This window comes from Callorhinus ursinus, unplaced genomic scaffold (genome assembly GCF_003265705.2).
Source record: "Callorhinus ursinus isolate GAN/ISIS: 27379988/994484 unplaced genomic scaffold, GSC_fseal_2.0 scaffold6, whole genome shotgun sequence".
In the NCBI taxonomy this organism is placed as follows: Eukaryota; Metazoa; Chordata; class Mammalia; order Carnivora; family Otariidae; genus Callorhinus; species Callorhinus ursinus.
The window spans coordinates 35,784,465-35,808,690 of NW_027397068.1; the positions used below are offsets into that span (position 1 = coordinate 35,784,465).

Below are 24,226 nucleotides of genomic sequence, written 5' to 3' on the forward strand. Positions count from 1 at the left end.
CAAACAAGATGTTATGACTAATAATTCTAGTAAGTTTAGTTCCTCTATTAAATAGGCTACATATTACTACACGTTGAAATATGCAATGTGAAAAAAAAAAAGAAAAAGTTCCAGTTTCAAAACCCCAACCTTACAAATTAAAAAATGGTTATTTTCTGTTCTTGGTCTCATGGAAGCTCAGAAAAGTTGAACTTCTATTTCCCAAGGAGCAGACATCAGATGTACACACATGCACTGGGGCCCATAGAAAGCAAGCAGAAGGGCAGTTTTGCTTCCAGTCCTGCAAACCAGACATCTCAACTTCATGTCCTCAGTGTGCTTGAAAGACAAAACTCCCTTTTATATTACATTTCCCTGAAATTCTAAAGAATCTCTGGCTAATTCTATCCAACCATTAAGATTAGGCCTCCATTTGGTGAGAGTTGGGGAACGTAAAATTACTCATTTTCAGGTGAGGTTTACAATGTGCGACTTTTCAAGAAGGATCTTAGGTTGGAAATAACATTCATTTCAGAAATGCTTATAAATATTGTGCCCTATTTTCAAATCAAATGTAAATTTGTTCTGATTACAGTGTTTGGAGCCATAAGCACGTTTAGATAGAGATTATCTGGTCCAGTTTCTTTTCTGTATAAATGAACAAACTGAGGGCTGAGGGAGTGACAGCATTTCACACCATGGGTCAGAACGCTGTGTCTTGATATCCAGCCCATCACTCCTTCCATGCTACTCATCAGCCTTCTCCATTCTTAAGAAAGTGACTAAGATAATGTCATCAGGATGAGGCTGTATTGCTTTCACAGAGAAGGCAGGGCAATGTCCCAGGAAATGTGGTCAGTAGGCTGAGTTCCCAAAGTATGTGACCTTTAGAGCTCGAGGCACCCAGAAGTTAAGTATGCCACCTCATATGTTACAAAGGTGGCAATCAGCAACATGGCCTTCCACCTTTCCCCTCCTCTTTGAAGAGTGGATGGTTCCCTCCAGTTTCTCCAGCTGCCTACCTAGGTAACTATTTGGCAACATGTACTTTGAGATATCTTCTTTTAGACACCTACTGTTGGGATTTTCCTTCTGATAAAATAACTCTGCCTAGGTTTCGGGCCTACTACCAGAGGTAAAAAAGGATCTTTGTTTCTCTTCAACTTGTTGGTATGGTTGCTTTAATTTAACACTTTATTTTAAATGTACAGATACAGGCTATTTTTCTAGATACAGTAACTGTGTAGTAGTAGAGTAATTACACTGCTTACCGAAAGGCTGTTTTAAAACATCCATTCCTAAAAAAAATTACAGGCAGTGCCTTGCAAGAACCTCTCTCTCAAATACTCAGGGGCAAAGCTATAGATAGATAGATAGATAGATAGATAGATAGATAGATAGATAGATAGATATGAGGACTTCAAATTTATTTTGCCACTGAGTACCCGCAAAGAAAAAGAAAGCTACAGGGTAAAAATATGTGTTCATTTTGAACCATTTCAGAATCATTGTCTTAAAATATTTACAAAATCAACAGATATTATTAAGGTCAAGGCCAGATTCTGAGCACACATACATTTGGAGAAATAATTAGCTATGCTTAGGAGTATGGGCATTAGTTTACTAATATGGGAAGAAGTTTCCTTGGTGAAAGCCCACTTTGAGACCTGAATTTTCACTTTGATTTATTACATGGTCATATTTAGCTGGTTTTCATTCCAAATTATCTGGACAACTGCCAAATTTCTACTTTGATTCACTGTGTGGCAATATTCTGCATGAGACATATAAAATTATGTATTATTCTTTAAATCCTACATTTCAAATTTTTAAAAAAATTTTAGAAATCTTAGGTAATGTTACAGGTTAGATTATTTTACAACTTGATTGGTTCATGCATCTTGTGAAGAAATATGAAAAAAATAATATCAGCCACTGAAATTTAAATTTTATAGTCAACAACCAGACTTTTACTTTAAAATATAATGTACAGTATTTACAGTATAGAGTTAAGAACAAAAATAAAAAATATAGTCAGCTTTGGGTCTGCTTAAGTGTCCTGATGCACCTTCAAATATCATACTATGTGTTGTACTTGAAGCATAGCTAAACCTAATTTATTTATGTCATCATGGAAATCTGCTTAAAAATCAGTCACAACAACCAATGAAATTAAGACAGTCAATGCCAGTCTAGCAGTCTGTGCTAAAAATTCTTCCACACATGCCACGAGAAACTCCCTATGAGGGAATTTCTAAGAAGCTGTTTCAAGACCTCTTGAAGCATGTGACAGGACGTCACACTCAGATGGATATCCTCACCTTCTGTCTCTTATTGCTGTGGTGTCCTTTTAACCCCTTTAGCATCCTGCTGAAATGAAGTTTATAAACAGAAGTTTGGGAATGGATCAACACCAATACTGTCAAATATCTAAGTCACCAATTCAAATCCTTCAGTCTACTTCCACCTTCTGAATCTGCAAATTCCTCTATGTCCCTGTATGTCACAAAAGAAGTTTCACAGTTATGTTAGCTTCTAGGATATCACCAGATTGTGTCTTTAAAAAATAATTTTTTTCACTATAATCACTATACCAATTAGAATGACTTTTCCAGGCAAGTTAAGATGAAAACTTCTCCCTATTAAGAAATAATTGATATGTGCTCTGACTTAACTCTTTGTGTCCAAGTCAAAAGCAGAGAATGCAAATTTCCTTCTCTTACTCTCTTATAAAAACATAGCAAGCCAAAATATTTCACACACGCCTATTCCAAATCTCTCTTCTTGCCATTTGTACATTATCATTTTGAAAAGTTTGAATCATATGAGTTTGTGTAATGATATCTTTATACTACGCATTTCATAGAGACTCATTAAAAAGAACTTACTTCTAAAAGATGAATGTGGTATTAAATATATTTCTCAATCTTGGAACTGACCATTGACATCAATAAGAACTTAAGAGAAAACTAAATTCAGAACGTTGTGATGATTTCACCTAAACTGAAGGTGACTTGTATGTAACATGAAAATAGCTTTTAAAATATGAAAGAGGAAAAGTTTAATATTATAGTAATTAAATATATGTCAATAGTTACAAAGTAGTCTCCTCTATTCATTAAGACAGACCATGAAGGGTTTTTACTTGAAGACATTAAGAGCTATTCTAAGTTTGTATGAAAATAATGGAATTTAGGGGCACCTGGGTGGCTCGGGAGGTTAAGCATCTGCCTCCCGCTCAGATCATGATCCCAGGGTCCTGGGATTGAGTCCCACATCAGGCTCTTAAAAAAAAAAAAAAAAAAAAAAAGAATTGAATTCTCTTCTCTTTGGTTTTTCACTAAGTCCAACTGGAATTCCTCTACTTAGCTTTTAGGTGAGCTTTCAGCTTTTCTCTTTTTCTTTTTCTTTTTTTAAATAAAATCACCAGGGCGCCTGGGTGGCTCAGTTGGTTAAGCAACTGCCTTCGGCTCAGGTCATGATCCTGGAGTCCCGGGATCGAGTTCCACATCGGGCTCCCTGCTCGGCGGGGAGTCTGCTTCTCCCTCTGACCCCCTTCCCCCTCCTGCTTTCTGTCTCTCATTCTCTCTCTCTCTGAAATAAATAAATAAAATATTTTTTAAAAAATAAATAAATAAATAAATAAAATCACCATTTGGAGTCCCCATTAGTCACCAGAGTACCATTGTTAAATAACACACAGTGCCCCCAAAACCTGACTTTTGCAGACATGTTTTCAACTAATATTATTAATATTTGGAATCCACAAAATCTTGTCAGTTACTCTCAAATTCCAAATATATCTCTGCTCTGTAAAACAGGCCAGGTTGGGGTTAGGGGTTAAAACAATGTCTATGAGATTACCACTGTGTTCATCTCCTTTGGTTGCCAGCATAAGGCAACATAAAATGCCAACAGTCAATGATCCAAATAAATCATGGGTGAGGGAGGGCCTGGGCTGGCTGCAGGTCAGTTCTCCAAATTCGTTCTATTCCTACATCCTTCCTTTAAAGTTGTTTCTTTGCCGTTTTCAGAGTAAGATGCCACAGGTGGACAGAAAAACTCTGAAGGTATTGAAAATTAGCTTAGGAAAATGATAAATAACCCTCCTGAAGACAAAATAAAATATTTCATTGTGATATCTTGAAACATGTAATCATTCAAAAGTAATTAACTTCACTTGTTAACTTCAAGAATAAAGGCACCTTTTACTTTCACAGTTCTAGATGTTGTTAGAATTGCACACTAGAAAAAAAATGGAACCCTAAAATGGGATACTAAAAGGAAATTTTGGCGGAATTAACTACTTTCATTTAGCAAATTCCCTCCTCACAGCTCAATAAATTGCCATGAAGCTATCATAAAGTGGAATTCATTCTAAAAGAAGTTTTGATATTCCCTCTGTCCAATTAGGAAGTCAAAAGGCAATTAACTTAGCTGTCATGGTAATAGTTGACATTTCTGGGGATGTTGACACATTTGTCAGGGGAGCCAAATTCAGGGACATCTGTCTGGTGTGCAGTCTCTTCTAAAGTAACTGGGGGAAGGGGAGAGAGAGGAAGGAAGTGAGAGACTTTTCTCCCAATTTTCTGTAGTCCATTCCCAAGGCTCTGAATCAAAATCTCACTTCTCTGACGAGTTCAAGTCCTGGTGGTTTGTCACTTCTTTGATCAGTTCGTGTCCTGGTGGTTTGAATATCTGCGAGAGTGCAGGAGGTAGAGGGGATTAAATTTGTTTTACTTTCTACTTCAGCTTATAATCAAGGCACAATCTCATCTGATTGAGAAATACCACCTTTGTGTAAATGACACCTTTCCAGATACACGGAAAATACTGACCTTGCTCCAATCAGTGGGCATATTGTAAAACTTCGGACTCTTCATTTTTCCTCCTTTACCTTGGACTTGGAGGGAGACAACTGTTTTCCTGCCTAGATTCAAATCAATGCTCACTGGCCCCAATTCCCTGTGTTGCTTTAAACTCCTGTGCGGCCAGTACCCTTACTTAGCTTGAGAAAGGTTTCAAAAAACTGGTTCAAGTAGAGGAGATTGAGAAATGTGAAAAGAAAGCAGACTTAGGCAACTGGCATCACCTTCTCTTCCTTGTCTTTGTTCGAAACGTGGGATGTCACCGCTCGTGTCATCCTTTTCAAACATAATTACCATTTTGCTGGGCCTCGCTGGATGCGGAGAGATTGTTATTTTCTCCTGAATTTGTGGGAAAAAAATCAAAGTTCCTTTGGTCCCATGGTCAAAGTCAAGTAAAAATATCAAAGTGAGTGGGTACAGGGGATAGGAGGTGGCTACTGCGAGGTGAGCAAGGACGAGAATTGAGCTGCTCAGCCCTCGCTAGGCGCGCGATCCGGCGCTCACGCCCCAGCGCCTTTACCCACGCAGTACTGCGGGCCTCCAGCCACGCCGCGGAGCCTGGGTAGCGCGGGGAAGAGCGCCCTGCGGCGAAGGACGCTCAGTACCGGAGATGCTCTAGCTGGAGGAAGCCAAAGTAGAACCTGTGTCCACAGATACACAGCAGGACCTGCGCAGAAGGGCAGAGTGTGACCCTCCGTGGTCGCGCCTACTGGCCGCGATCTGTCCTGGGCACCTCGGCTCCCGCTCAGACCTGACTCCGGGAACGAGGGCCGGCGGAGCCAGAACCTGGCGCGGGACAGGGCGGAGCGGCCCTCGGCAGCTAGCGCGCTCCTAGGCGGCGAGAAAGACTGGGACCTACACGCCCACCTCACGCCTCCAGGAGGGCACTTTGCGGCTCTTTGGATAAAGGTTCGCTCTTTAGCCTCCAGAGAAAACCAAGGCAATTGCTCTTCTCCGAAGCACCCTGGGCGGGAGGGTTGGGGTGGGGGCGGGAAGGATATTCTGCTCTACCTGTGCGCCTAGATCGCCAAAGGATCTAGGGGCCTGCAGAGCTCAGCCACAAGGCAACCTGGCCCCTGAAAAGGCATGCGTAAAACTGGACTGAGTGGTGTCTTTATTTTTTTTTATTATTATTTTAATTTTCTTTAAAGTAGACATCGTACTTAAAGAAACTCTTCGATCGCTCGGGACAATTCACCATTTATAAACCGAACTGGAGACTTGGAGCCACTTCGCATTTATTATTCGGGCAAAACCAAAACCTCACCCCGGAAACAATTTGGCTTAAATATTCACGTTTTGAAGACAAATATTTCTCTAAGGGTGCATACAGCCTGGGAATCGATGTCAGACTTTTTTTTTTTTTTAATTGGGTAATAACTGGAGTTCGTAATGCACGCTGCCTCTTCCTTGGTTCTGGGCTCTCAATGTTCCCAAGCTCTGCCCCCACCTACCTCTCAAGTCAGGCCCACGCCCTTCCCACCACCTGACCCAGCCATACCGACAGTGTTGTCTTGATTCATCCCTAAACTTGGACTCCACTGTGACACCCTCCTCCCCAGGGGACTGTGTTGGGAGTGGGGAGTGCTTGGGGAAGAATGAAGAGCGTGCCCGGAAGCCCATCCGAGCCAGTAAAACTCTCAGGGCAGGAAAGAGAACAGCGATGCACGTTTCACAATTGAAATGCATCCTTTCAACTCTCTAAAATAAAGCAAAAAGTCCTGTCTGACTTCCTGCATTCCCTAGCATGACTCCTCTTGCAGTCAACAAGTCCTCGTCCCAGGAAGTTACCGCAACACTGAAGGACCCAGGCCGAGGAAACCCGGGGCTGCCGGGGGCTGGGTAGGGCCTCCTGGACTCCTCGAAAGCAACTCGCACCGGGAGGAGCCAGAGGCGGGGCGCGAACAGCGCCCACGGAGCGGGTTTGGGTGGGGGACTTCAAAGAGAAAGTGTCGGGATCGAACTCTAAAGAGGCAGAAGGGACCGACCCCAGAGAGCGGAACTGAGGTGTGGGAGCTGGCGGCGGGGGGGGGCTGGGTCAGAGGAGGCGCATCAGGTGCATCAGTCCTTACCGGCTTCAGCTACTGTCATTTCTCCCCCAGAGGGAGCTCCTACGCGCCAGGCAGGAGTCTCCCGACTCCCTCGACTTCCTGTCTGAGGTGCCGCGGATCCCCCAGGGGATTCCTGGGGAGCGCGCTATCCCTGCCGGCACTCACCAGAAGCCGAGAGCAGATAATCTGCCCCACCTGGCCACCCCCGGACTCGCACACTCTCAACTCTCCAGTTTGAGGCCGGGGCTCTCCCACGGGACTTTTGCCACCACGCATCAAACTTCCTTCTCTCCCCAAGTGTGAGAACCCCCCACTTTCCCCCTCCTGCACTCCTCCCTCCCTCTCCCCTTTCTGTCTCTCTCTTGGTTTGCTTCTCTGTCCAGCATTAGCCTGGGAATCCTACTCCTCTTGGTGCGAAGCCTCAGGGCCCAGGCTCGGAGGCGCGCGATTCGCCGCACCCTTGGCTAGCAGCTCGCGGCGGGGGAGCTCGGGGAAACACGCCGGTAGCCCCTCGGGCCCAGTCCCTGGCTCCCCATTGGCCCCCCGGTCCCCGCCCCCTCCGCGGCCCGGAGTGGCGTCAGCACGCCAGTCCGGCGTGGGGTTTAAATGCCCACTAGCGGGAGCTCGGGCGCTTCTATCCCGGAGCGCGGTCCGGGCTCAAAGTGCCGGGGTGGGAGGGGAGCCTGAGAGCGGGATCCCGAGCCGCTGAGCGCGCTGCCCACCGCTCCGCCGCCGATGACTCGGGAGCTCGGGTCCAAGCGCCGCCCATGCAGAATCACTGCGCTCCACCGACCCGGAGTTGATGAAAAAACACTTAGCCGTCTCCGCTGCGGGGAGCCATGAGCTGTCTGGATGTTATGTACCAAGTCTATGGTCCTCCCCAGCCTTACTTTGCAGCCGCCTACACCCCCTACCACCAGGTACGTGTCTCCTCCGGGCCGGGACCTTGGAGACGGGTGGCGCGCCCCCGCTTGCTGAAGCACCGCCTGTACCCCGAGGTCCAGGACACCTCCGCACCGATCCGGGGCGTCCTGCCAGCGGCGGGAGCCCCGAGGATGCGGGGATTGCCGGCGCTGCCAAACGGTAGGTTGAGCTAACCCCTTTAGCTTGTCCACTTGCTCTCTCGGGAAGGCAGCTAAGCCCGCTAATGCGTGCCCCGTCCTTCCGCGGAACCATCACACGAGGATCGCGCCAGCGATCTGTCGGACTCCAGATTCTTCGGTGCGGGTGAGGGGAGATGCGAGCAAAGCTCACGCAGGGAAAACCAAACTTTGGTCTCAAAGGTGAGAGTGACAAGAGAACAAAAGCAAAGACCTGTCTCTGTCTTTCTGCCTAAAACACAAAGACCTGCGTTCTCATCTCTGCAAGCTTATCTAAGGAGTGACTTTTTCCCGTTTCAATTCTCAAGGGATCAGGCCAATTAATTCCGGAACCAGAGAATTCGTTACAAAGAGAACCGCGTGAAGGCGTGGGTTTGATAATCTTTGCAAAATTCTAGGGATTATTATTGGGGTGCAATTGACCTGGCGGATGCGAGCTTCAGAGATAATATTTCGCCTTTCTAGAGACTGAGTGGCTGCATCGGGCTATCCTGCGGTCCACAAACCCACCTGTAAGAAGACCACTTAACCCCGTTCGGGCAAACTCTTGAAGTTTCGTTTAATTATTCCAATTTCTCTCTTCTCCGGGCGGAGTCTGGTCGACCAGTTTTTCCTTCCACGTCCTCAGCTGATATTGTAGAAACTGAAGACTGTAGTCCAGTCAAAGAATAAGATCACACACCCAGGGGGCTGTAGGAGTCAGGAGCAGGTTCCAAAGTGAGGGCCTGGACTCCTGTTCAAGAGAGACTGAAATACTTCCGGACCGCTGGTCCAAGTTTTTGCCAATTTTGATTGCAAATTCAGAATGTCCGTTCGAAAATTTCCTGATGAATTAATGATGGAAGGAGTAGGTTTTGCTTTTCTCCTTCTACCTCCCCTCCCCTTTTAAATTTTCCATCTAAGAGTTTGTTTAGTCTCACAAAGTTAATTTGGGGAATCACCAGAGTCCCTCATTATAAGCCAAGCGGGAATGTGGTAGAAGTGGTCATTCTACTAAGTAACTACAGTCTTTTGGCTTCAGGGTCTGAGATGACTCCTTCCCAGGTTAGCACTATTGCAAAGAAGAGAGAGGGGTTGGTTTTCTGTCTGTTTGGTCCTTTCTCCTCCCTGATCCTGGACCAACCCAATCTATTCCATTAAGTTCTCTGTTCATTTTTGTATGATCAGCCTGCTTCAAGGCCATCTCTGCCTGCATAAATGCGTTAACACAGCATTCAGGCTATTGCTCATTTCTAAGAAAATATTTCAGCAGCTACACTTGGTTTTTTACAATCACTACCAGACAGCCACAATTTAGCCATCCTCCTGGCCAAGATCTTCTTCTTCGGTTCCTTGTTATTACGTGTTTCCTCAATGTGCACAGAGATGGTGAGGGTCGAAATGCACACAGCCCTCTGGTTTTTCCTTACTCAAAAGAAGATCTCTTTAAAAACTGAGATAGACTTTTAAGTGGACAGCTTATGGGCGACCAAACAAATATCAGCTTGCATTTATTCATATGATCCATGTCGGAATGTTATTCCACATTTTTACCCCACATGATTCTTTCCTAGATGGAACTATATCTTACCTCTGTGGCGGTTTTTCCTCTACATTCCTGGCTGCATGGAGTGGGTTTTGGCATTTTCACGCTCTATCAGGACGATGCTTGAATCTTGCATCTTGTGCATCTGCCCTGGATTCTTAGGCAGGGGACAGTCAGGCTCTAACTGGACTTGGGTGCCCTTCATCCTTGGAGCCTGATTTTAAAAATATATCTGCCCCGAATCTGGCTCTGTGGCTCAACTCAGCTCATAGCCTGGCATCTTCTGGGACTTTTCCCCTGACATCTTCAGAGAGCTTTCCCTCGGGTCTGGCAGGAATTCTGGGGAGCCAGAGACACCAAGCAGGGCAGTCTGCCTCTCAAGGAGCTCACGCGTGTTACTGAGCACAGGGCTTAGGCCTGGATGCCAGTTTTCCCCTGGATACCTTAGGAATCTGACGGAGTGAGATGGGAACCCAGTTTGCCATCTCTTTTGAAATTGACCTCTCTGTTCTTTCTCTCTTGGAGCAGAAACTAGCCTATTACTCCAAGATGCAGGAAGCGCAAGAGTGCAACGCCAGCCCCAGCAACAGCACGGGCAGCGGCAGCTCCTTCTCCAGCCAAACTCCAGCCAGTATCAAAGAGGAAGAAGGCAGCCCAGAGAAAGAGCGCCCACCAGAGGCAGAGTACATCAACTCCCGCTGCGTCCTCTTTACCTATTTCCAGGGGGACATCAGCTCTGTGGTGGATGAGCACTTCAGTAGGGCCTTGAGCCAGCCTAGCAGCTATTCCCCAAGCTGTACAAGCAGCAAAGCACCCAGGAGCTCCGGGCCCTGGCGGGGTGAGTAAAGGGCTCGCTTCTAAGGGCAGATAGAGAGCCCTCTAGGCCTGGGGCCCCCCTACTGGGCTCAAGGAAAGGCAGCCAAAAGAATACTAGGTGTCAGAGAGGAGGTGAGGAGGGGCTTGTGGGGAGTGTAAGTAAAAGGAAGGAAGGAGAAACAATCTCTCCTTGAAGAGGCAGAGCAGAGCAGGGCAGTGACTTAGAAAAAACACTAGCCTTGGAATTGGGAGACCTGGATTTTCCTGCTGGCCCTACCACTTCCTAGCAATATGACCTTGGGCAAGTCTCTTAACCTCTTTGGGGTCACTCTATTTACTGGTCTCTAAAATTAGAATAATACTTGCCCTCTTAACTGTCACTGGAGATGGCTGTAGGACAAATATGAAAATGTATGTAAAAGTGCTGTGGGAGTGTGAGGTTTCAAACACTGTCCCAAGCCACGTGGAAGATCTTCACCTACAACAACCTCCAGGGCTCTTAGCAGTCCCTGAAAATTTGCCCAGAGGAGAAAGTCCTAGACCCCACCGGAAGCAAAACCTGCTGATGAATGTCTCTTAAAACCTATGTGTGCTTTTTGCCAGGCTTCAATTACTTAGGAAATCTTGAAGCAAAAAAAATGTCTTTCAGTAAGCAAGTACCAAAGAAATAAAAGTTTAGGTACAGCCAAAACATCTCTAGGGTTTCCCCCCAAACACCCCCTCTTTATTGTTCTACCCTTCTCACAGAGCATTGCTTTATCTAGCCTGGGACAATGATTTATTGGCCAATCTCCCGTCTATTAGGAAATCTCAATCTCTTTTTATTCCCAGGCAAGGGTGGGGGTAACTATTTGGTAAGCTTTCTCACTAAATTTAATTTTTGATGTGTTGTACCAAGATGAGAAAGGAGGACTTTCTTGTGAAAGAAAAACGAATATAACATTTGGGGAGGGGGATGACAGCTCTCACCCTCCCTTTTTCTCTTAAGAGTATCTGACAGTTTGTGCAATCCTTGCCTAGATAAGATCTCAAATCATTAGTTTGGAATACAGAACATTTTTTTAAGTCTCTCTTAGAATGCATTTTCAACACATGTTTAATTCTCTAGTATGTGGGGCAGATGCCTTCCCTAGAGGAGGTGCTGGATCAAGTCTCCTGGAATTAAATATCTTTCCTTCCCTCCGTTCCCACCAGGGACAACAAATTTGATCTAAATGCTGTTGTTCTCTTAAAATGCTTCCCGGCACTAGGGGTCAACAGGGATACTGGCCATAAGAATTATTATTATTCCTGGTGTCCACACTTTAAGGAACAAATATTATTAAGTAAAACTTAAAAGATCTGTCCCTTTGCGTCCCTCTGCAAATAATACAACTGCCCTTTTAGTATGTCCAGTTTACTCTTTTGCTTGAGTTCTTGGAAAAAAATATTTGAAAGTAGGTTTCTAGAAAGGAGGCTAATAATAGCAAGACTTTGAAATATGTCGATGGACTTCCAGTCTATCGGAGGCCTTGGAGGGGCACATTTTCTGGAGCTGGGGAGGCTGAAACGCGAGAGGGGCTCGTGAAATCGCTAGGCTGCTGACCAAGAGTGGGAAGAGGTATCTTTAGCTTGGGGCGAGGCGGCGGGCTGGGACCGGGAGGCCGAGTCTACCCCGAGGCCGCCGAGGCAGCGCAGCCTCGAGTCGGAGGGAGCTCCCTGCGCCCCAAAACTGGAACGAAAGGGAGTGTCTCTCCTCTCTTCCTCTCCCAGTCTAGTCTGTCCTGGGGTTTCCGCACTGAAGACGCGTCTGCAAATTCCGAGGAAGCGGCCCTCCTTCCCGAAGGGTTTCCCCCATTTTGCGGTGCCTCAACCTCGAATTCGCAGGCTGCAGCCCCCTCAGAAAGGCGCCGCCCCCGAGGCCCGGCTGCAGGTCCGCTCCCCGCCGCGGCTTGCCAGCCCTTTGCCCGCCAGGCGCGTTCAGCTTTCCCGCCGCGCGGGGTTGGCGCTTCCACCTCCCCCGCGGTGACGCGCTCCTCTTTTCCTTTCCTCCCCTCCGCCTCGCCGGCCTGCAGACGCCTCCTTCCCGATGAGCCAGCGCAGCTTCCCCGCCTCCTTCTGGAACAGCGCGTACCAGGCACCGGTGCCCGCGCCTCTGGGCAGCCCGCTGGCCGCCGCGCACTCGGAGCTGCCCTTCGCTGCCGCCGACCCCTACTCGCCGGCCGCGCTGCACAGCCACCTGCACCAGGGCGCGGCCGAGCCCTGGCACCACGCGCACCCGCACCACGCGCACCCACACCACCCCTACGCGCTGGGCAGCGCCCTCGGCGCCCAGGCCGCCCCCTACCCGCGGCCTGCCGCCGTGCACGAGGTCTACGCGCCGCACTTCGACCCGCGCTACGGGCCGCTGCTGATGCCCGCAGCCTCCGGGCGCCCGGCCCGCCTCGCGCCCGCCCCGGCGCCCGCGCCGGGCAGCCCGCCCTGCGAGCTCTCCGCCAAGGGCGAGCCCACCGGCGCCGCGTGGGCCGCGCCCGGGGGACCCTTCGCCAGCCCCGCGGGGGATGTGGCCCAGGGTCTGGGACTCAGCGTGGACTCAGGTAAGCGGGAGAGGGAGCTTGGCCTCCCCGGGCCCCTCCTGCCCTGTGTCCGACCCTGGGCTGAGCCCCGGATCCCCCTTAGTTCTCCTTGGAGACCCCAGTGACGTTGTGGCCCAGAGGTCTGCATGGCAGGGTTGTGCTTCAGCAGACAGATGACCCAGTGTCATCGGTGTGGGCAGAATGAGAAAGAAGGACACTGCCCTAACCTGGCTGGTAGATATAAAAGGGGCTTTTTTTCAAATGTAAATAAATAAACAAATAAGTAAATAATTTGTTGAAAAGGTTCTAGCTCTGCGCTGTTCAATTCTGTAACCGCTAGCCGCATGTACTTGTTGAGCACTTGAAATGTGGCTAGGACGAATTGGGATGTGCTGTACGCGCATAATACGCACTGGATTTCAAAACTGTGTACAAAGAAAAAATGTAAAATTCATCTCACTAATATTTTTATGTTGATTGCATGTTGGAATACTTTCGACACATTGCATATTGAACATATTGGGTTAAATAAAATATATTACTAAGATTAATTCTCATCTGGTTCTTTTTACTTTTTTCCAATGTGGCTGCTAGAATATTTAGAATTATGCCGGTGGCTCCCATTGTGTTTTTATTGGACAGCGCTGATCTAGAGGACCTAGAGCTAAGAGTGTAGTTCAAAATCTTCTACAGCTTGGGCGGAGGATATTGTCTCTTAGTGACAATTATAAGGAAAGAAAAATGTGCTTCTGATATCAACCTAATTGCGAAATTAAATAGGTCTCTTAAAATGTAAAACTTAAAGAGAATGTGATTTCCATGACTATATTAAGTTTCTGGTTCAGTGAGTTGAATTTGAAAGGTACATTCTTCTGCTTCCTTTATTTTTAGGGCATAACCAAAAAATGGTTATATTATAAATGCAATCATTGGCTTGTGGTCTTGCCCATGCACCCTTCCTTCAGGTGAAGATTTGACATTTCTGTTTGCTTTGCTTTTACTTTCATTCATGCCCTTTAAATGAATTCTGTGACATTCACAATAAAACAGTGGTGTTTGTCTTTCTCTTTCCTTAAATACCTGTGCCTTCCCACCCCCAACCCCTTCTCTCTCCCTCTGTTTCTCTTCTCCCTCTCTCCCTCTCTCTTTCTTTTGTTTTCTCTCTGTTTTCAGGTTTACAGGCTCAGGACAAAGGCAAGGATCTGTACCGGTTTTAGACAGCCAAACTTGTTCCCTGTAGGTCTCTGCATAGAGCAATTGCTGACTCTCAGAGCTGAAATCGAGTGGGTTTGTAATGGCTTCTGATCTTGGTTTGCAGCTCGTCGTTATTCCCTCTGTGGTGCATCCCTCCTGAGCTGATCAGATGACCCCGGGTTTCCCCTTCCCTTTCCCTTCCGACCAGCCACGGAGGCTCAGCATCTGGGCCTCTCACTTCATGGATGACGACGTGGGGGAAGGCAGAGACTTCAAACATCTCCACGTGTTGGGAAAACCAAAACATACAGCTACAGAAATTTTGTCTAACAATAATTCCTTCTGCGGAAAGAGCAGATCCAAAGACTCTGAATCATGTTTAATGACTCTTGGGCAAATCACTGGAAATAACCAGCAGTGAGCTCACTTAGATATGATGTCATAAGTTTTCTTGGAAAGAGGAGGGGAAAAAAAGACATTTTGGTGTGAATATTTTTTATGCTGATGTGAATTATATCATTAAGTAGTGTGATCATAGCACTACTGATGTCAGTATCCTCACATTTAAAATGTATTTGTATTTGCATCGAAGACTGTGGTAGGGAAGTAAAAGAGGCCAACTCGCAATGCCTTCTTCCTCACCTCATGGCCTCCAGCTCCCTTCGTGCCCACTCCTTCTCTGCAACACCCACTCCAGACACAAAGACACACTCTTTTCCTTTGGACTGTGAACATGGAAGCCTCAGCCTAAATGTGAGTGGCAAGTGGCTTCTCTGGAGCCACCTGCCCAAGTCTTGCTGAAATGCAGCTGTTGTAGGACAACTGTTGAAAACTCCAGAAATACATCGACCAAGGTGGCACTTCCCAGTGTTTGGCACAACAATTGCAATTGCACTGGATCTATTTTGTGTGTGTGTGTGTGTGTGTGTGTGTGTGTAGATATATATCATATTTTTTACAAGGAACATTCTACAATGAAAGAAGAAGCCCTTCTCTGCCTTCTCTCCCACAAATTTCGTCTCTCCTTCCATCCTCCTCTGGATGGAAAAAAAAAAAAGGCAAGAAACCCCAACTGTCTCCGTGAAGAAGAACCAGGAATCGCCACAAGGGGAAGAAATGTCCACAGAGTCTCTAATACCTCGAATATTCCTCTCAGTCTCTGTGGTTGCAATTTGGTCACTTTCGTTTTGGCACAGGGGAAGGGGTCTGTGCGTGGGCAAAGCTGAAGGTGATGAGGAAGAAGAAATGAACAGTAAAGATGTCTCTTTACTACAGGGTCGCTGTGTTATTTCATAAAAAGAAAATAAATGTCTTAGTCCTTCCCGAGTAGAATAAAATAATTTATAGTAGTACAATCTGTTGTCAGTAACCAATATTACTTTATGTATATAGTGCTGTTTGTTTTTCCAAAGTGTTTGCCATTCTGTGAAACCCATTAACCCTTTTCACTTGACATCAACCCCAGGATTGAGAAGTTAGGTATCCCACCTCTGTTTCACAAATGAGAAAACTGTGGCCTGCAGAAGCCCAGGCTTACCGGACGGCATTCACTGGGTTGAAGGTAGAGATGCTACGGAAAGCACCACCTGGGCACCATTCAGTGAGGCACACGTTTATTATTCTCCAGGAGAGAATTATTATTACTTCTTCGATTCTAGACTCTTAAGACAGTAGTCAGTTAAAAAGTGTTTTTTGAAATATTGGTGATATTACAGTTTAGGAAGCTAGGCTAAGAAAACAAACCTACCACTAGCCGCCCCCCCCCGAAAAAAAAGGAAGAAAGAGGAAAGAGAGAGGTTAATTATTAAGAAATGAGTGGTCTTTTCTCTTAATTTTCTCTTGATGCTAAAATTGTGTTCATTCACTAAAGTGCCCGAAAGAAATATTCTGTGTTATGTTCAAATTGCCCTTCTAGATTGTTAAAGCATAAAAATATTAGCTCAAATCTTGACCTCCGTTAGAACATGAGGAACAAATACAATTTATCTTGGATAATAGTCTGAAGAGTTGGGGGCAGTAAGGGACCTTACTCAGAGTATGGCTTAGCAGAGGTACCCCTCCCCTCGTTCTGTCATCTTGGCCGCTGTGAAGTAGATTATGATCATTTCAAGAACCTATTACTGGTTTTGCTTCTATGGAAGGTACTTGATGATTATGCTGCATCAGATGTGATAGCACTCACAACAACTGATGTTAATTATTCATCAGGCGCTGATCGGAGGGCTTCATATGCAGGTTAACTCATTTAAGTCTGACAGCAAGTCTATGTGTATTTATGATGGTGATCCCCTTCTTACCCATGAGATAACCGAGGCTCACAGAGGAGAAATAATTTGCCCAGTCACCCAGCCAGTAAGTGGCAGAGCCAGGATGCCAACCCAGGCAGCCTGGGTGCAAGAGACCGCACTGTCACCCACTGCACAGGCAGCTTGTCCTCTTCTGATTTGTCTTGGGTGGCTCGACTCTGGGTTTACTTTCTCCTCCATGGCAGATGAAGAAGGAAGGGGAAAGAGGCAGGGCACCAAAGATTGACATACCACAGACCTTATGGAATCCCTGGTCCCAAAGGAACTATCATAGGACATTTTTACACCTCTTCATCAAATGATACTATCTATAGACCATTCAGTCAGATGCAGATTTCCATTCTTCTCCAGGAGGAAATTATTATTGCTTCTCTCATTAATTCATTTCAGTATTTAGCAGACATCCCTGCCCTGAAGCTCTTCACACCCAACCCGACCGAGTCATGTAAAGAGTTAGCCTGAGGTTTGGACATTGAGGCAATAACTAAAATTAACTCTGGACTTCTCTGCGGATTTTTTTAATCCATGTTCCATTGGCACGGATCACTAGTATATACAAGCCTAAATAAAATGCATTAAGTCCCAGCTCGCTTTTGAGAATTTGCCGTTGAGGAAGAAAGCACGCGGTGCATTCTTTGCTGGACACTGTCTCCAAACAATCCCCACTGGAAGGGACTCTGCCCATGCTCCACTGCGTTAGCACCCACAGGATCTCTGCTCGGAACCCAGAGGGAGCATTTGCCCAGCCACAAGGTTCTGATTACTGAAGCCTCTCCCCTGAGCTGCATCTGACCTGAATATCAGGTTGCTGGTGAGGAGACTCATTCACTGGAACTGGCCTTTGGGGCAGTCCTGACCAGACCATCCAGACTGCTGAGCCGGACTCCAGTGACCTGGCACACAGGACACTCGGATGACAGCATTTCCCTCCATGTTAGACGTTCCCCAAGTAGAAATGCAAGACGACCTAGAACTATAATGATCCTGTCCGTGTCATAAGAGCATCAGAGAGAACTTGGGTGAATTAAAAATCCTAACAGACGTGCTTTAGGTGCACCAAATTCATGCAAAATATTAATTCCCTTGTCTTGCTAATATTCATGAAATGGTGCAGATTAGAGAAGGCCCCGGTCATTGATTAAAGGACATTCAAGGGAATGAAGGATGACACGGGGAAAGGCCAACATGACGTTTTCACACGTGTTCTACCTGGTTGGGGGGCTTGAGAGAAAGACAAGCTTCTCCTCTACTCATCCCTGCTGGCAGCGGTGGTCTCCCAGTGCAGTGTTCCCTGTGCACTTGGCCTCGATTGAGGGAGAGGTGATGAAAAGGGGAGAGACAGCTCTCCGCCACCAAGTAATCCTTCTGCCGATTGCCCTCTGGCTGAGAACTCAGTCACCCAACTTCAGGGAACTCTATCTGTTCTACTCCTTTAGTTTAAAAGGAGTTGCCATCCTGTCTCATTTCCCCCTTTGAAGTTCTATTTCAACATGTGGCAAATTCTAGCAATGACTTAAGATTGATTTGGGCCTGGATAGGAAGGAGGGCAGAGGTGGTGGAGGTTAGGACTTAGATCCCTTGACTGGAAGCTTCTCTTGCCACTCTTTCTGGGTAAGTACTGCTCTTTCTGTGCCCTTTTTATCAGAGGAAACAAGTCTTAAGATCAATTTAACCTCCAATTTGCTCAGAATCATAAACCCTGGGTTTATGTGTGGTCACCCATACCCTTTCTATCAAAAGAAACGGGATTTTTTTTTTAACACTTAGTGATTGATCACTTTGGGGTTGGAGGAGATAAAAAAAATAAGAGACAAACTGCTTTTCATATAAATGCTATTTCTATAAATTGCATTTTAAATGTAATTCCTATGGTGTCAAAACATGAAAGGAAACTTGAAAGATATTTGAAAAGACTTTAAAATTAAATGAAACAAAAAAAATAAGATTCCTTTATAAAATTGCCTTAACACTCTGTTGACAAGGTGCCTGCAAATAATTTACATTTTGATCATACTTATCAAAGTCCATACTCCATATATTCCATTTTCCTTGCAAGATTTTTAGGATTTATTATTATTCATTATCTATTACATAATCCTAAAATCTGGAGTAAAGGAATAAATGTCCTGAAGGCAGTATCATTATTAGACCTTCTGTTTGTACATAACTGAAGTTTTGACATCTTCACAAGCAATGGGATTAAGCAAACGTAAATTTCACATTCCTCAACACCACGTTTCCCTTATCTCTCATGAATAAATGAAACTCTAATAATATAAATATGGTACCCTCACAATATGGAATCTATCTACAGATCTCTCTCTCTCTCTCTCTCTCTCTCTGTTGCAGGCCTAAAGGGAAATCAGAGACACCGTGCCCTCAGACAGGCACAGACAGAAATGATTATTCTCACTTGACAGACCAACTGTACTGCTCTTTCCTTGTATTTCACTCCAGTCCCAGAGGGCTGGATCAGGAAAGAGACACTTGATAGCTGCTGGTTCCGTGGTTGAAATATTTGTGAAGTTAACGCATAATCTGAAAGCAGAAGCTAATAAATTATAGGGTGCTAATTGGAGCTGGAGTGGAGCTGTCAATCATGCTATCCTAAACACAGGGAGACCACCCTCATACCCTAAAAAGGCAAAGCAGCCTTCAGGAACAGCTCCCAGTTGTTTCCAGCCTTGACCCGCACTCCAGCAGAAACATCGAGCCCAGGCAGAGTGACCTCCGGCGGAGTCAGCAGAGGTGGTTCTGCTAATCCAAGCTCACTTTAAGAAGAGAGACAGATTCTCTTTTAGGGGGAAAGAGCAGAATATTTTTACTAAAGAATTACTGTTTTGAGAAACATATTGTTTACAGAAATACATATATCAAATTTACTGGAATAATTATTACTTTGGTAAAACATTACCCTTTATTTGGAATTTTTCACTTTACAAAACAGGTTTAACTCAACGAGAGAAAAATCTAAAGGTCTCCACTGTACTGTCATGTCTACCTCAGGTTACAGTATCTCTCAGAGTCTTCCAATGCACACTTACGGAACTAAGCTCCTCTAGAACAAAAATAAGATGTCCAAATTTCCATTCCCTTACTGGAATTCATTTATTTCCCTCTAAAAAAAGGAACAGCAGCGTATTTCTTATTCCTGTGTTTTGTTCTTAAAAACTCCCAGTAATCTCTGATTCTATTTATCTCGCACTGTGTCAAATGGCAGACGTGATTTTGCTCAAACTATCCTCCTCTGTTCCATTTCCCATCAACACTGTAATCATTACATACGTAATATGTAATGATTACATATGAGAAAATTTAGATTAAGGGTAAACCCAACTTTTGGAAAACAAAACTAAAGAATTAAAATTTTTTTATTCCTAATCAATATTTGCATGACTCTCACGATCGAGTTAACTAGGCAGAAATTTTTAGCAGCATTTATTTATGGAGTATATGCTTTGATCTCTATGTGTATTTACAACTACTAAAATACTCTTATAATTTGGAAACTTCTTTAGCACACTTCAAATAAAAATAATTCTCACTCAGGAAAAGCAAATTACATATCTTAAAATTCTACACACACAATGGCTCAAAGCAACAATCATAATTGATGGGAATGTCGTAAGTTTGTTTCTTTTCCGGCTAATTCTCATTGCTACAGCCTTGCCCTTATTTTTGGCAACTCTATAATTGGCCCTGTGCCAATAACAGCACTATCAAGAAATGGGATGGAGAACAAAAACATATATTTTGTTGTCATTGCTGTTTATTTTCACTACGTACAGTCTTATTTCTTTTTTCTTCATCTACCATATTTCACGCAATGTGTAACGCATCCCAGAAAATAATTGGACATTTTTTCATCTAGTATCATATGACTTTTTTTTAATATTGTACCTGCTTTTTTAATGGAAGTTTCTGATATCTTCGGAAGCACTGCTGAAAAGTTCTGTATTATTAGTGTTATCCCATCTTGCTTGGTGGAGTGTGAAATCTTGTTTTTACTTCAGATAGTTTCTCCTCCATACCCAGAAACTGACAGAAAGGCATTGACAGACTTTTGGTAAGAAACACGGAGAACATAGCTTATGATATTTGTTCTTCCTTGTTCAAAGATCCCTAAAAACAATTTTTTTTGCTTGCACTTTTTTTTGTGGGATTTTACCTAATTTTAATACAAAGTTATTTTTATTACATACTTCATACATTTGAGGGTATAAGAAATATTTTTCTTGATCGCACAAAATTCTTCATGCAAAATACTTAAGTACAGCTCTCTAAGAACATTTCCACAGTGACTATAAGGTGAATAGAAAGCATTTTTCAAGTTTTCAAGTGGAAGTGTAGGGGAAAGCAGGATGAAAGGTGAATGAGATCCAGAGTTTGGTGACTTGGCAAGGCAAGGTCATCCAATTAACAGGTTGCAGAGGTATGGATAGGACCCAGGATTTTCTTGTCTAAAAATGCTGTAGATTAAGGTACTCAAGAAGAGGAAGAAAATCGGATTATAGTTGAGACCATTTTATACCAGAAAACAACTGTAGAAACTAACTTTTTAATTTTTCAAAACTCAATTAGGTGTGTGTATGGCCCATTGGTATCCAGCTGTGACACCTGCCTGTTCCCGTATGTACCATGTTCCACCACAACCCCAGCTTCGGCACACTTGCTGGTGGCAGCCAGTTCTTTTTCACATAAAGTCACAAAATGGGAATAAAGTTCCAAGCCTTCTTCTTTTCCAGAGTTAGAGTGATACTGCATGTTTCTTCCTTTTACTCTCCCCCCAAGGGTGGTTTGAGGGATGATTAGAACATTGCCAGGGAGGTCCAATATAGACACGTGCTTACCATTTTCTGTTTCACTTAACTTCACATTTAACAGTGTATTAACCATTTTGGGAAGAAGTTCTTTATTAGCTCCCTTGAAAAAACACACGTAGATTACTAATCCTCTCTGAACCTCCACCCACTGGCTCTCGGCGTCTCCCTCGGCTGGACGTACTTGCAGCCTGGCGTGCAGGCACTGCTGCAGAAGCGCCCGGGCCTGAGGTATCCGGCCGCTCTCAGACGTGGTTTGAACCCGCGTTGCAATCCGATTCGTTCCTGCTTGCACTTTTTTAAAGGAGTAAGAAAAGAGGCTAAGGAAATGTCAGATTTATACCCTGAGGGAAAACAACAGTGAAGGTGTATTCATCGGAATTGGTGAGAAGGAAAATTATTCACAATTTTAGACTTAACAGTTCCAAACTATGTAGTTAATTTAAAAAAATGGATAATACTGACACCTTCATCTTGCATTGATGTTTGAGATGTCTGGTTATTTGATGTTTAAGGAATGGTGTTATTATCAATAAGACTGAAAAATTTAAAAATCCACCACTGGGATACTGCCGTCTCCCTTTTTTTTGGCTTGAGATATAAATATAAAATGTTTGAAATTGAAAAAGAAACATAAACAATGCTTCCCAGTCATGAATCAGGCTGCAGGTTAATATGGGCTTTAGGTATTGCGAGAAAGAGAAGGTATAGGTACCACTGAATCTCCCTATGTTACGGAACAGCAATAAGGGCAATATGTTAAGTGTTAAAATAAAACAACAGTTTAATAATGTATAATTTTTCAGGTCCTAAAAGCCTATGACTAAGTTTTTAACTGCTATTTTAGAACACATATTTCACTTTTGTCACCTTTTTATTAGAGGTATTCTTAATGTGAACTCAATTACACACCCTTTATTCTTTTTCTCCTTAATATAAACAGAAAGGTTCTGAAAGTGATGGGATAGAAAATACTTTGTATGTTGTCTTTTCATTTTCTGATCTAGTTCTTGTGTTTTCTTGTCCCGTATATCCACATCAATGCTCAGAATGAAGCTAGAGCTATCTAGTCTTGGTTTTCAGGAGGACATCAAACTCACCATCAGATGATTTCAGCTCAACAGCACACAATCTGGAAATTAACAGGGTGCCTAAACACAATTCTGGTTGGCCGTTCTTCTGGCTTAGAGCAGTCTGCAATGATTTTCTCATATTCTGCAGAAGGTTCTTTGTAAATTCCTACCTCCCGCTGTATTAGAAAACCTTCACTCTAACTACCCCGTTACCCGAATGTTATCTATTCTCCAAAGTCTAGCTTCAGCTCTGCCTCTTCCACGAAGCCTTGTCTCCACACAAGACCCAGTGCACATTCTCGCCTTTATCGGGACTCTTACCACCTAAGGTCTGTGCCACTTACTTGGCATTGATGTTATAACCTCTTGGGACAAAAGTTCAGCATTTAAAAAAAAAAGTTCAGCATTTAAGAGGTTGCAATCACCCTAAAGATCATCCCATTCACCCTTGATTTATAATATTCTTTACCCCCTTAACTGGATACTAAATACATTGAGCAAGTACCACCAATGACTGTGAAAAACACACACAAAATATTGCATTAGTTTTTTATATTTTGTTATGTGCAAACCAATTTAAAAATATAAGTTGAGCGGCGGTTTGGGGTAAAAGTTAAAAAAAGGAAAACTGTCTGGAAGCCTGCTTCAGTAAAGAAAATCCTCTTATTAGAAGGAGTGGGGAGAGACTCTCCACCTGTAATGGGAGCCAGTGAGTGTCAAATATCGTCTTCGTGCACTTGCTCCACACTCCCTGTGCGCCAGACATCCCTGCAACAATCGGCCTCTCTTCTTCCTGCATCATCAGTTTGCCTGCTCTACTGGGTCATTCCCACTAATATAAAACAGGATGCAATATTCTTGCCTTTAGAAACAAACTCCTTTGACCCCTCTCCTTCCAGTTGCTTCTCTGTTCCCTTTAAATGACGAAATGCCTTACATGAGTCATCTTCTTGCTCTCTCCATTTACATATTCATTTTCTTTTTATCCTCTCTAATTTAGCTTCCACTACACACACACTTGTCAAGGCCATCGGTTAGCTCCATATGTCTAAACCTGAAGATCAGTTCTCGGTATTCCTTGTATCTGTCTCATCAATAGGGGGATACCTCAGTTAAGATCCTCTGATAAGCAGATGTCAAGACACATACCGTGTACTGGCGGCCTTACCAATACGTTCCAGTAAAGACACTACATCTGGCATAGCAACTGTAATTGGGGCTCTATTTAGTTTAACTCGTGGTATGCAAGCCATTCTCCAGGATCCATGCAGTTCCTGTAGGAGCTCCGGTGAATTAAATGGAGATATGATAGAAGCCACGAACTCTGCAACCTTCAGATCTTTAATGATGGCGCTAACCATTGTCATCCCCTGGGTTTCAACTTTACAGTTGGCTTTGTTTTGACATGGCTAGGGGAGGGAAAGGAGGAGGGCAGCAGTTTCAGGGGTTTCAACTTGGCCAGATACCTGTGAAGGAGAGAGAGAGAGAGAAGGGACAGTTGGATGGGAAGAGCTTCAGATTACAGTGTAATTCTGGGAAAGTCACAGCTAGACCGAAAGGGAGCCCCCAAGTCAAAATGGTCTGTTAGTAGCCAATAACATCCACATCGTGTAGGAATGGCCCATTTCTAGTAATTGTCTGCATTCAGTCATTGGAAGGAAATGGCCCAAGGGGAGCACGATCTGGCATAAATGTCACAGTAGATCTGAAAATACAGCCACTGGAGGTGTCAATTAGCCATGCTCCCCACAGCAGTTTCTCTCGAAAGATGATCTAAATAACACATCTCCGTGTCCACCACAGGGGACCATATAATTTATGGTCTGAACAACATGACTTTTAAGTGTGAAAGGGGCACCGGTAGTAATTAATCCAGGACAAAGGCATAAGCTGGGACGATCCTGGGCGAACCGGTGCACATGGCTACCTTGCCTGTCAA

At 44.5% G+C, this 24,226-nt stretch overlaps 1 protein-coding gene and 1 pseudogene across 3 annotated transcripts; one reads left to right on the forward strand and one right to left on the reverse strand.

Annotated features, from left to right (window-relative positions):
• The first annotated feature begins 7,429 nt into the window (after positions 1–7,429).
• On the forward strand, positions 7,430–15,586 carry VGLL2 (vestigial like family member 2). Of its 3 annotated transcripts, XM_025860741.2 has the most exons (4): positions 7,430–7,818; positions 10,052–10,361; positions 12,394–12,915; positions 14,213–15,586. In XM_025860741.2, exons 1-4 carry the CDS (start codon positions 7,738–7,740, stop codon positions 14,251–14,253), a joined length of 954 nt encoding a protein of 317 aa, XP_025716526.1. In that variant the 5' UTR covers positions 7,430–7,737; the 3' UTR covers positions 14,254–15,586. The 3 variants fall into 3 exon arrangements, with proteins under 3 accessions (XP_025716526.1, XP_073749600.1, XP_073749599.1); XM_073893499.1 differs by lacking the exon at positions 14,213–15,586 and having other exon boundaries at positions 7,430–7,981; positions 12,394–14,172; XM_073893498.1 differs by lacking the exon at positions 14,213–15,586 and having other exon boundaries at positions 12,394–14,172.
• A 4,956-nt stretch (positions 15,587–20,542) lies between these two features.
• On the reverse strand, positions 20,543–23,648 carry LOC112814130 (D-aminoacyl-tRNA deacylase 2 pseudogene; annotated as a pseudogene).
• Between the last annotated feature and the right edge of the window lie 578 nt (positions 23,649–24,226).

Excerpts from the sequence above, each read along its gene's own strand:
- VGLL2 (XM_073893498.1), top strand. The coding sequence starts at position 7,738 with ATGAGCTGTCTGGATGTTATGTACCAAGTCTATGGTCCTCCCCAGCCT. Across the intron at positions 7,819-10,051 it reads CCTACACCCCCTACCACCAG|AAACTAGCCTATTACTCCAA; the intron begins GTACGTGTCTCC and ends CTCTTGGAGCAG. Across the intron at positions 10,362-12,393 it reads GAGCTCCGGGCCCTGGCGGG|ACGCCTCCTTCCCGATGAGC; the intron begins GTGAGTAAAGGG and ends GCCGGCCTGCAG.